We start from the raw sequence: 12,998 nt of genomic DNA, 5'->3' as shown, positions 1-12,998 counted from the left end.
TATTGTTCGTAACTGCAGTCCCTGAATATTCAGTTGAATTTACAAAATCAAATGGCTCTGAGCACTATGGGACTTAACTGCTGAGGTCATCAGTCCCATAGAACTTAGAACTACTTAAACCTAACTAACGTAAGGATATCACACACATTAATACCCGAGGAAGGATTCGAACCTGCGACCGTAGCAGTCGTGCGGTTCCTGACTATAGCGCCTAGAACCGCTCGGGCACCCCGGCCGGCGTTATTTAGCAACAACATTGGCAATATGCGGCCGCGTAATTTTCATGGTGCAGCATCCAGCCTGCTACACGGAAATGTGGTCTTTTGCTCCTGATATGCACTTGCAATGTTTTCAGGGCATCCCTGCAGTATTGTCCAGTTACAGATGTGTGTGCAGGTACAACATGCTAATAAAATCATTCCATGAATATTTAAGTATGAGACAACCATAACTTTCCCAGCAGACATGTGACATGTCAGACCGATGAGGACAGTCGCCAACTATTGTAACATCTCATTTTCAGTCCATGCCTGCAAATTACGACTGGTTTTTCACTAATGTGACTGGTCTACAAGGTGGATGTTAAGGGTGATTATTTCCCCAGTGACGGTCGCTGTTTCCGGTATCCGCTACAGAAAAAAAGCTTAATGTCCTGCCGCGAGGCAAACTAACGTGGCCAATGAGAGTGCCTACATTCTGCACCCAATTCTGATTGGTTGATAGGCTTATAAGTATAGTTAGTTAAATGTTTCGATGCACCGACATTAATGACGATTGACAGCAGTTGGAAATTAATTCGCTGAATGGGAAAATCTTTGCATCAGCTGCTTTTAGCTGCTTTAGCTTATCACGAATCGTCGCCTTAAGCATTTCGGCTATCCCTGCATGTCTTCTGGTTCGACACCAACTTTCGCTTCGATATCGGTATGTACACTTCCGTATGTCACAATAAGGGACGGGGATGTAAACAGCGTGATATATGGAAGTTTAAGTAGGTCCATGAGGCACGCATGCATAACCGAAATGCTAAGGTGACCGATCAAGATATGCAGAAAGTACGGCCTCGAGTCCCGCTGTGGCAGATATTTCCATATCTCACTAATAGGTGGCATTTCTGATGCTCATATAGCGAGTAATTTTATAGACCAGTTTGGGGCCTCCGAAGGGAGAGGTTGACTAGCAGTGATGGAGGAATTGTATGCCTTCTGGAGCTGAGGCGATGTCTTCATTGAGTGCATCAGAAGCCCGGAATAGCTGACCCTTCGTGATCATCCCAAAGACGTAGTGTAGTGCGAAAGACAGAGAGAATCCGAAGTGAGTTCCTTGGTGTGGATGTGTAGCGCTATCTAGCATTTTTCCTGTTCTTCTCGGCATGTGTGACGGATTCGTGAGCGTCGACTTGTCACGGAAAGAGAGAGACCTAGTGCTGGACGCCCTGACTAGCCTGCGGTGGTGTTAAATAGAAATGACGGACTTGGCTAGGCTTATTTCGTTTCAATAAACTTCATTTGTGTCCATGCAAACTGAAGACTTATATTTCATGTGCTTCCCTTTCATATTGGCTTGTAACTGTATTCCTGTTTTGTTTGTGCAACAATCGGAGGTACTTGCTAAAAGTCAGTTGAATGTGGTCAGTTGCACTGTTAGCGATGTCCATATCCAATTATAGTGGTCGGACAATAGCATTTTCCTGAAAATTAACCTGCGCCAGAAAGGTCACTTTTTTGAAAACCTGTCGTTTAGTCCCACTTCGAAGCAAAAGTTCGAAATTTGGCTCAAAAATCGTCAGTAGAGGGGCAAGAGCGTGGCACATTGTGACATCACTCCCGGGCTCGGCGATGCTTCGAACATCTACGTGTCGATATGTGCCAAGATAAGGTCGGCGCCCAGTTCACCTGAGGAGTAAGGAGAGATAACGACATAAATTTGGGACTATGTTTCACCATAGGTTTGCCCTGCGCCATCGCAGACGTGTCACATCATGGAAACGTCGTCGCACCACCAGCCCTCCTGATACCTCTGCTACACATGTCCAGCATTGTAATCATGAGGTATTCCAACGAGTGGCTTAGGAAAATATTTCGGACATATCGCTGTTCAGAATCAGACATTAGAAGATGTCACAAAGGGCACGAATGAAACCACGCCTTCCCTTCAGGCGTTGATTTCCAAATTTCTCGATCTAAAAGACAGTTTGCTGTCTGATATACAACAGGACGATGTTCTTGACAACTTTTGACACTACCGACACCTCCTGGAGAAATCAGCCCTTCCGTAAATACATCGTGTGACTGCAAGCCTATTAAACTTAATCTCACCCTTTGAGATTTTAGCGTGGCCACAATTTATGCAATGGTGTACCGGATGGATCCATTAAAGCCCATTGACGAAATATGAACGGATCCGAAACCGAAAAGGGTGTTGACGATTTTCATCCCTCTTCTGCCCCCCTCCCCCACGTGAATAACGCGACAAAGGGTACGTCTAACGTGCCCAAATTCGGCGAAATCCTCGATACCATCTGAGGATGTTTGTTGGGCACTTTAATAACATCACCCATACGCCATTCCTGCTCGTTGGCGCGACGGGCACCCTTTCAACAACAGCGCCTGCTAACCGGAAGAGAGATGTGAGAAATGTCCAAAGGGTGCCTCCTGCTGGTGGATAGTGATCGGTGATGGATGTCTCTGCAGAGAGTTATTTTTGAAGTCTCCAAGAAAGATGCGCAATTAGCGCTGAGTATAGTGATGAACTAGAGGTATTAGACGGGCCTTTCGCTGTTTGATTTATGCATGTGTCGGTGTCGTACCCACTCGTGCACAAACAAGAGGAGAGCTGTAAAAGGAAGGGATGTAAAAGCATAAACGCCCTAATCGGATTCGGATAAAAAATGTTTTCGTCAGCGAAACGTATGAAAATGAAAGCCCAATGGAAGGGGTGGTTCCATTGGCGCACTTCATGCAATTGGTCAGGCCTTTTCGTGTTGATTCCGAGCGAAAATGTGTCTGTAACGTTTCCCACCCATAAAAAGGCGAGTGATTTGCAACGCTGGCCATCACGGTTTAGACCTCCGTCGACTGGGCATCAAGAGGAGGAGTGAGATGTGGATAAGGGGAGTTGTAACGACCTTCTCATCGTATGACAAGACCATGATGGCGTTTGGCAGAGTTATGGTGAAATGTGGTGCCAGTGTGATAAAGTTAACCTCACTTGGACTTCTGAGGTCCGGCCTCTTTTTGGCACATGTCGACAGCCTGAAGTGTGACCCAACCAGCAGATGACGTCGCAGGGCGCCACTTTCATGAGCATTTTCAGAGCGTCGGCACCTTCCAGTCAGATTTAGAAGTTAAACATTGTTTGGGTGAAAGTGACGGGGTTTCAGAAAAGTGACCATATAATACTGTTGTGCAGTGTGGATGGATACCTACGAAGCTATTCATTACTCATTTTTCAACTGTGAAGTTTAACGCGGTCTCACAGGATAAAGAGAGGCTGTCGACTCTTATCTGCATCGATCCGGCAATGGAAGACGAGTCTGGCAATAAACGCTTCCAATAAAATTCAATGATCAGTAGGGGACACCAGGTCACGTTGAAGCACGGCCCACGTTTCCGCAGAGCACGTTTCTCGGAAACCATTCTTGCTAGAGCGGAGGCTGAGTACTGTCATCTACTGAGGACTCACAATAACTTTGTTCTACTAGCTGAGTAAACGTGCTTTTGTGCAAGGTGAGTAAATTTTGTTACTCAAATGACGAAGCTTTTAGGAAGCATAACTTTTAGAACTGTGAATGGATAAATATACGTTCGTTTAGAGGAGATTATTCTACTTTAAAAGGTAAATTTATATAATCTCAAAGCACGTAGGCTACTATAGTAATTGCGAAACTAATTCAAACATCGCGATGGTGTGCGTTTAGTACACTTATGTTCGAAAACAGTGCGCCCGATATTTTTCAAGTATAGTCTGTTGCACCCAAACCTCTAAGGGCGAACTCAACAGTAAACTCTTAGTTTTCTGTAATTTAACGAAAACTGGACGAGGCAAAATCGAAATTTTTCAGATTTGAAAATAGAATTACGCAAAACACTTCTGTCTGCAAGTTTTTGGTCTCGTATTCCTCGATATGACGATTTAAAAAAAGTCCTTGAATTAATGGACTGAACAACAATTAAGAAGAGACATTGCATTTTGTAAGCTTAATGGAGGTTTTTTAATACAACTGTTTAATATTGTGGGCAGAGGGAGAATTTTTTATTGCAGTTTTATTCCAATTAATTTTAGGTTATTCAGCAACATGTACTGACCAAGATAATACATATTGCAGTGATACAACTGCTATCATTATGTCTCAATCAGGGTGTCCAGCATCAGTGGCGCGTAATGATCAGAGGCTTGAAATCAAAATTTTCCTCTTTCGTGGATTAGAAAAGACGGTCACCATGACTGACTTTCCTACTCCTGATTTGCTTTCTTAATCCTAGGGGCATGCAGCGGGAAATTCTTTAAAGAAGATACGCACAAAAATTATTTTACTGCTTGATCTGATGTGGAATGCTGGATCTAAAAATGGTTCAAATGGCTCTGAGCATTATGGGACTTAACTTCTGAGGTCATCAGTCCCCTAGAACTTAGAACTACTTAAACCTAACTAACCTAAGGACATCACACACATTCATACCCGAGGCAGGATTCGAACCTGCGATCGTAGCAGCAGCGCGGTTCAGGACTGAAGCGCCTAGAACCGCTCGGCCACACCGGACGCCGCTGGATCTAATAACTGAGCCGCTGGATGTAAGCAAGAGAGGAGTTTCTGGAGTACTCAAGTTTACGCCATCCATCCAATAAGTGCCACGACTGATTTTATTCCTGGGACATAAGTGACCTTAACTAATTCGAATCAACAACTGCAAGTAACAGGTGCGCATGTGACCTGTCAGCTGTGAGCATGAAGTGTCAGGTAGTGGACGTGCGACGGCTGTATTTTGCATTCACTATGTCAAATCCGCAATTTAGCGACATCTCTAAATCAATATTTCGAAGAAGAGAGAAGTGTGTGCAAAGTTTGTCCCGCACACCTTGATGCCCGAACAAAAACAAGGATGCGTGGACGTCTACTGCAATTTCATTGAAATGCAAAACTTAGACAATTATTTCTGGAAAAAAGCATGAGGGGTGGCGAGACATGGCGTTATCAGTACGAACCTACCACAAACGTCAAACGGCATAAATTCGGGTGAAAAGTCTTGATGACATAACAGATACTCAACTTGAGAAAAATCCCAAAGAATTACTTGTTTTGTAAATAAAACCGCCTTTTCTTGCTGCAACTGAATTTATTTTTCCCCATTGCGTTTCTCCTTTTTCTTGCTCTAAGGCATCTTCAGTGGGACAGTTTACTGTGATCTGCGTTTCCTCCAATCTGGTCCGAAGGTCGCACTACTACTTTATCTTCGAAACATAATCACAACTTTGTACTGCGAACTTTTTCACACTGTTCACCATGTTTCTCTTTTTTGTGTGGTGTACTGTTATTCTTTTGCCACTAGATATAGCTATTTGTTTGAACACTGTGGTTTTAACAACGTAAATATTGTAACACATAATGAAGTTACAATATTTACGTTGTTAAGAGCACAGTGTTCGAACAAATAGCTATATCGAGTGGCAAAAGAGTGATAGTACACCACACAAAAAAGAAGGAGAAACATGGTGAACAGTGTGAAAAAGTTCGCAATACAAAATTGTGCTTATGTTTCGGAAATACCTGTAAAGTAGTAGTGGGAGCTCCGAACCAGATGGGTTCAAATGGTTAAAATGGCTCTGAGCACTATGGGACTTAACATCTGAGGTCATCAGCCCCCTATCTCTTAAAACTACTTAAACCTAACTAACCTAAGGACATCACACCATCCATGCCCGAGGCTGGATTCGAACCTGCGACCGTAGCGGTCGCGCGGTTCCAGACTGAAGCGCTTAAAACCGCTCGTCCACTCCGGCCGGCTCCAGATGGCAGGAAATGAAGATCACAGCAAACTGTCTCACTTAAGATGCCTTAGAGCACGAAAAAGGAGACACGTGCCAGGGAAAAATAAATTCAGTTGCAGCAAAAAACGACAGTTTTATTTAAAAAGCAGGTATTTCTGCGCTTGCTGCAGAGGATGACCACGCAAACACACTTGTTATCCCAAAGGAGGGCTTTTATAACAGTTTCGCACAATTGTATGAACGTTCTGTTTTATATGTTTATGTGGGGAGGAAACTACGTAGACAACTCCATTGTTAAAACCAAAATATTAACGTTTCTCTATTTTTTGCTAACCCAGTCTCGATAATTATTGGAGTTACGGGGTACGAAAATTGGCGCTGTGCTTAGAAATGGCCGGAAAGCATTTTAAGCATCTATCAGTTCTGAAATAGTGTACTTAACAATAGTTAATAAACTGGATGATTAGTTTTGTTTTAAATATCATAAATTTTTCTAATGTCCGATCAGAAACACCAAAACATATTTGAAAATTCGATTCGTCAGAATACCTTTCTCCCGAATACAATAAAGTTATTTTTAACGGCTATATCATTGAGTCAGCTTTTCGACAAAAGCAAGATCACCTTCGGGAAAACCAATCATCAACCCTTGCTTTTTTCCATATTCCCGTTTTAAAATCTGGATTTGGTCTCTGTCAGTTTCCACTTTCCACTAAAATTTCGGATTCTTAGGGGTTGAGCACTCAGTTCGTTCTTTGAGATGTTAGTCGTATTTTACCAGATTAACTAATTGCAGGAAATGCAATTGACATGCCCAGCAGGTGATGTCAGCATGTCAATAGAAGTCTGAACTCATGCGACGTGACACGACTAACGAAAAATCTAAACGCCTGTATATAGAAGGCAGACATTTCTCCCAACACACAGCCATCTTCTGACGAAGAAATTGCTGCACGTCTTCAAAAGCTGGAGCCGATGCAGTCTGAACATCGAGAACATTTTCTGACAGAATTACGTCAACATTTACACAAAAAATTATCTGCACTAAAAGAATTCCTCACATATTTCTCCGGTCCTTTCATCATCCTAACGTTTCAACGTAAACACAACTTGTGAAAGATTAAAGTCCCTGACGAAAATTATGGCAAAAAATTACAGCGATTTACGTATGTCATTAGAGACATACACGGTAAATGATTACTGCGGGAAGAACAGGATCAGTGCCAATTAATTTTTTATCGAAATATTATCGTTCAGAACATATTTTTTGCATTGTCATTTAACAGTTCATTTTTTTTTTTTTTTTTGTGGCAGTCGAGCTAAAACACAAACGTGACTCGAGTCTCATATTTGATCAGTAGCTACAAGAAACCGAGAGACAAGTTCAGAAATAGATTAGATCTCCAACAGAATTTGAGATACCTACATCAAAGATGAAACTTCATTCAGTCTATCGGTTTTTCCTAAATGTGACATTCCGCACACAGATTATTAGGATTCACTATCTGTAATGAGGAACAGTGATTTAAAATCAATAATATGCACACAGCTGCAGAAATGAGTGCAGATACGACAGACATCTGTAACAAATACATAAATTCTTCGAGGTTGATTTACGAAATCTAACGTCAACTTATGCTAGGGAATGTTTCTGTTTCCTGAAACCAAACGAGATGTTTCACAAGGAAAATTGGTTTCAACTATCTCATCACAGAGCTCCGAAAATGATACCGTCACTTCTGGTTCAAAAGTATAATTTCTTCCGTGAAAAGGATTGGATTTAGCTATTTCTTCTCAGTGGTGCGTACTCGCAACACAAAGACTTCAGTAATTTACTTTTTTCAGGAAGTGTCAGACTATTTGTAAAAAAAGAAAAAAACAATAAAAAACATTGAAAGAGAACTTGTGAATGTTCATTAAGAAATGCATGATGAGTTTGTATTAGCTAATTTTGTTTCTGTTTTTGAAGTTAAACTTGGTACTGTATAGCGGTCAAACTACGAAGAAATGGGTTAAATTTCCTGATTACTGTAACAGATTACGCAACTAATATATTTAGTTTTCTGAGTTACTATAAGAAGGAATATTACTGTTGGTGATAGTGATTTGTTCTGTCCATACTCAGGTGCATCAATGAAAGTTCAGTATTGTCCAGTTATCCGCCATTCTTTCCGTAACTAAGTATGGTAATCCGTTCTTGCTGCTGGATCTTCTTCTTCCGCTGGTCCACTTCCCAGCCATCGTTCCATTTCGAACATCCTTTATTATGTGTCCTCCTCTCACCCATTGCTGGACAGTTTTTTTTTGTTTCTATTGGCTCTGGCTCTGAGCACTGTGGGACTTAACTTCTGAGGTCATCAGTCGCCTAGAACTTAGAACTAATTAAACCTAACTAACCTAAGGACATCACCCACATCCATGCACGAGGCAGGATTCGAACCTGCGACAGTAGCGGTCGCTCGGCTCCAGACTGCAGCGCCTAGAACCGCATGGCCACTCCGGCCGGATATTTCTATTAACTGATACAATATGTGTTTTTTTCTCTCTCATCCCGCGTAACAGAATGTCTTTCCCTGTTTTTTATGTTCATTTCATATCTTCCATTCTTCTCCAAATCTCGAAAGATTGTACACTTTTCTCTTCTCTCCAGCACAGTGTCCACATTTCGGCACCATACAGAGCAACATACAGTACAAACCTCTTTGATAATGGATTCCTTTTTTTATTTAATAGACCACAGACAATACTTTTCCTTCTGTAAAATATTCGGTTCGTAATTCCTATTCATTTTTGGCGCCTTTGTGTAGTCATAGCGTTATATGCTTTTGCCAAATACGAATTAGCCTCTATAGATCAAAATGATAGCAAATTAATGGTTTGGGTTCTAAAGCTTATTACATACAATAAACGCCTTCCTTCGTTAATATAGTAAATGATGCGGTACAAGTCCTTCAAAAACTATAATATTTTTATTATTATAATGTTTCAATGGTTCTGTTTATGCACTGACACAAGATGTAGAAAAGGCAGAACATGTTTTTTTTTTTTAACTATTCGACATTTTTCTGACTGCTTGTAGGTAAGGCCATACTTTATTTGGCACTGTCTCTGACAAGTGTAAGTTCTAATAAGCTTGACTGGGTTGACTGTTTCAGTTCTTTATCTGTTCCAGCTCCATGTCTGGGTCTCTCAACTCCCTGTCCGGTACCATTTACGAAGACTTCGTGCTGCCGCGCGTGTCTGACAAAATATCAGACGAGAAGGTGAACTTCATCATGCAGGGCATAGTGCTGGCAGTGGGCGTCATATGCGTGGCACTCGTGTTCGTCGTCGAGAAGCTTGGAACAGTGCTCGAGGTAAATCTTTCTATATTCCACCAATTACAAACCTAGTTAAAGGCTCTGAGCACTATGGGACTTAACTGCTGAGGTCATCAGTCCCCTAGAACATAGAACTACTTAAACCTAACTAACCTAAGGACATCACACACATCCATGGCCGAGGCAGGATTCGAACCTGCGACCGCAGCGGTCGCGCGGTCCCAAGACTGAAGCGCGTAGAACCGCTCGGCCATTCCGACCGGCTAAACCTACTAAAATTCAGAAACTTTGCATTAGTAAACATATCAATATGTTTGAATAATGGAAGTTGTACTTATTTCTTAAATTCGACCATTATATTTTCAAAATCATAGTGGTAGCAATCTTTGCCGGCTGGTACACAGTATAAAATATCATTGGTAGGACACGAAGCAAAATTTCGCGGGTACAACTAATGGCCATTATTTTCCTTTCTATCACACAATTAGCGTAATAGCTCACTGAGGCAGGTAGGGTTCATCTTAGTTTTGCTTTCTACTAGACACATGCAGTTACAGAACCCGTCACACCAGTAAACATTAAAATTAATTTTTACAAAATGATATAAACTGTTTGACCATAAAGTGTAGGTAGAGGTCTGCGCGGTCGGAAGACTTACAGTTACGTTTATGGATCGGACTGAAGGAAAGCGTGTCTCAGACTAAAACTAAACTCCTCCAGAAAAGACCATGAAGGCCTAACGGTACCGATCGGTCGCCGTGTCATCCTCAGCCCACAGTCGTAACTGGATGCGCATATGGAAGGCATGTGGACAGCGGAAACCCTATACAAGATGGTAGTAATGCTAATTGTTGAGAAGCGGGACACAGTTTACATCCTTGTTAAGTACGCACAGTAACAGACATCGACACATCAGTATGTACTCTTATAATCATAATAGGTAAGAAATGACCTTGAGAAAGCGAAACAGAAATGCTTTTGGAAATCTGATGAGAGTACCTGGGAAAAAGGCGACATTGTTGGGGCGAAAGACTATAATGTAAATACACTCCTGGAAATGGAAAAAAGAACACATTGACACCGGTGTGTCAGACCCACCATACTTGCTCCGGACACTGCGAGAGGGCTGTACAAGCAATGATCACACGCACGGCACAGCGGACACACCAGGAACCGCGGTGTTGGCCGTCGAATGGCGCTAGCTGCGCAGCATTTGTGCACCGCCGCCGTCAGTGTCAGCCAGTTTGCCGTGGCATACGGAGCTCCATCGCAGTCTTTAACACTGGTAGCATGCCGCGACAGCGTGGACGTGAACCGTATGTGCAGTTGACGGACTTTGAGCGAGGGCGTATAGTGGGCATGCGGGAGGCCGGGTGGACGTACTGCCGAATTGCTCAACACCTGGGGCGTGAAGTCTCCACAGTACATCGATGTTGTCGCCAGTGGTCGGCGGAAGGTGCACGTGCCCGTCGACCTGGGACCGGACCGCAGCGACGCACGGATGCACGCCAAGACCGTAGGATCCTACGCAGTGCCGTAGGGGACCGCACCGCCACTTCCCAGCAAATTAGGGACACTGTTGCTCCTGGGGTATCGGCGAGGACCATTCGCAACCGTCTCCATGAAGCTGGGCTACGGTTCCGCACACCGTTAGGCCGTCTTCCGCTCACGCCCCAACATCGTGCAGCCCGCCTCCAGTGGTGTCGCGACAGGCGTGAATGGAGGGACGAATGGAGACGTGTCGTCTTCAGCGATGAGAGTCGCTTCTGCCTTGGTGCCAATGATGGTCGCATGCGTGTTTGGCGCCGTGCAGGTGAGCGCCACAATCAGGACTGCATACGACCGAGGCACACAGGGCCAACACCCGGCATCATGGTGTGGGGAGCGATCTCCTACACTGGCCGTACACCACTGGTGATCGTCGAGGGGACACTGAATAGTGCACGGTACATCCAAACCGTCATCGAACCCATCGTTCCACCATTCCTAGACCGGCAAGGGAACTTGCTGTTCCAACAGGACAATGCACGTCCGCATGTATCCCGTGCCACCCAACGTGCTCTAGAAGGTGTAAGTCAACTACCCTGGCCAGCAAGATCTCCGGATTTGTTCCCCATTGAGCATGTTTGGGACTGGATGAAGCGTCGTCTCACGCGGTCTGCACGTCCAGCACGAACGCTGGTCCAACTGAGGCGCCAGGTGGAAATGGCATGGCAAGCCGTTCCACAGGACTACATCCAGCATCTCTACGATCGTCTCCATGGGAGAATAGCAGCCTGCATTGCTGCGAAAGGTGGATATACACTGTACTAGTGCCGACATTGTGCATGCTCTGTTGCCTGTGTCTATGTGCCTGTGGTTCTGTCAGTGTGATCATGTGATGTATCTGACCCCAGGAATGTGTCAATAAAGTTTCCCCTTCCTGGGACAATGAATTCACGGTGTTCTTATTTCAGTTTCCAGGAGTGTATATAGAACCAGTATTTGAGAAAGATTATATACACTACTGGCCATTAAAATTGCTACACCATGAAGATGACGTGCTACAGACGCGAAATTTAACCGACTGCTGCAGCCATGTTTAAAATCTCGACAGAAAGAAGATGCTGTGATATGCAAATGATTAGATTTTCAGAGCATTCACACAAGGTTGGCGCCGGTGGCGACACCTACAACGTGCTGACATGAGGGAAGTTTCCAATCGATTTCTCATACACAAACAGCAGTTGACCGGTGTTGCCTGGTGAAACGTTGTTGTTATGCCTCGTGTAAGTAGGAGAAATGCGTACCATCACGTTTCCGACTTTGATAAAGGTCGGATTGTAGCCTATCGCCATTGTGGTTTATCGTATGGAGACATTGCTGCTCGCGTTGGCCGAGATCCAATGACTGTTAGCAGAATATGGAGTCGTTGGGTCCAGGAGGGTAATACGGAACGCCGTGCTGGATCCCAACGGTCTCGTATCACTAGCAGTCGAGACGATAGGCATCTTGTCTGCGTAGCAGTAACGGATCGTGCAGCCACGTCTCGACGACGTTTGCCGCATCATGGGCTATCAGCTCGGAGACCATGGCTGCGGTTACCCTTGACGCTGCTTCACAAACAGGAGCGCCTGTGATGGTATACTCTACGACGAACCTGGGTGCACGAATGGCAAAACGTCATTTTTTCGGATGAATCCAGGTTCTGTTTACAGCAGCATGATGGTCGCATCAGTTTTTGGTGACATCGCGGTGAACGCACATTGGAAGCGTGTATTCGTCATCGCCATATTGGCGTACCACCCGGCGTGATGGTATGGGGTTCCATTGGTTACACGTCTCGGTCACCTCTTCTTCGCATTGACGGCACTTTGACCAGTGGACGTTACATTTCATATATGTTACGACCCGGGGCTTTACCCTTCATTCGGCCGGCCGTAGTGGCCGTGCGGTTATAGGCGCAAAATGGAACCGCGAGACCGCTACGGTCGCAGGTTCGAATCCAGCCTCGGGCATGGATGTGTGACATGTCCTTAGGTTAGTTAGGTTTAACTAGTTCTAAGTTCTAGGAGACTAATGACCTCAGAAGTTGAGTCCCATAGTGCTCAGAGCCATTTGAACCCTTTATTCGGTTCCTGCGAAACCCTACATTTCAGCAGGATAATGCACGAGCGCATGTTGCAGGTCCTGTACAGGCCTTTCTGGATA

General features: G+C 44.2%; 1 protein-coding gene across 1 annotated transcript in view; it reads left to right on the top strand.

Moving 5' to 3' along the window:
* Nucleotides 1-12,998, top strand: part of LOC124612844 (sodium-coupled monocarboxylate transporter 2-like) — a 104,993-nt gene that overhangs the window by 67,119 nt on the left and 24,876 nt on the right. Inside the window, exon 10 of the mRNA XM_047141273.1 lies at nucleotides 9,161-9,344. Within this exon, the coding sequence (XP_046997229.1) occupies nucleotides 9,161-9,344 (184 nt within the window). The remainder of the gene's footprint in view (nucleotides 1-9,160; nucleotides 9,345-12,998) is intronic.

Source organism: Schistocerca americana, chromosome 4, assembly GCF_021461395.2.
Source record: "Schistocerca americana isolate TAMUIC-IGC-003095 chromosome 4, iqSchAmer2.1, whole genome shotgun sequence".
Taxonomy (NCBI): domain Eukaryota; kingdom Metazoa; phylum Arthropoda; class Insecta; order Orthoptera; family Acrididae; genus Schistocerca; species Schistocerca americana.
Note: the sequence above shows the minus strand (reverse complement) of the source record. Positions and strands in the feature narration are given on the sequence as shown.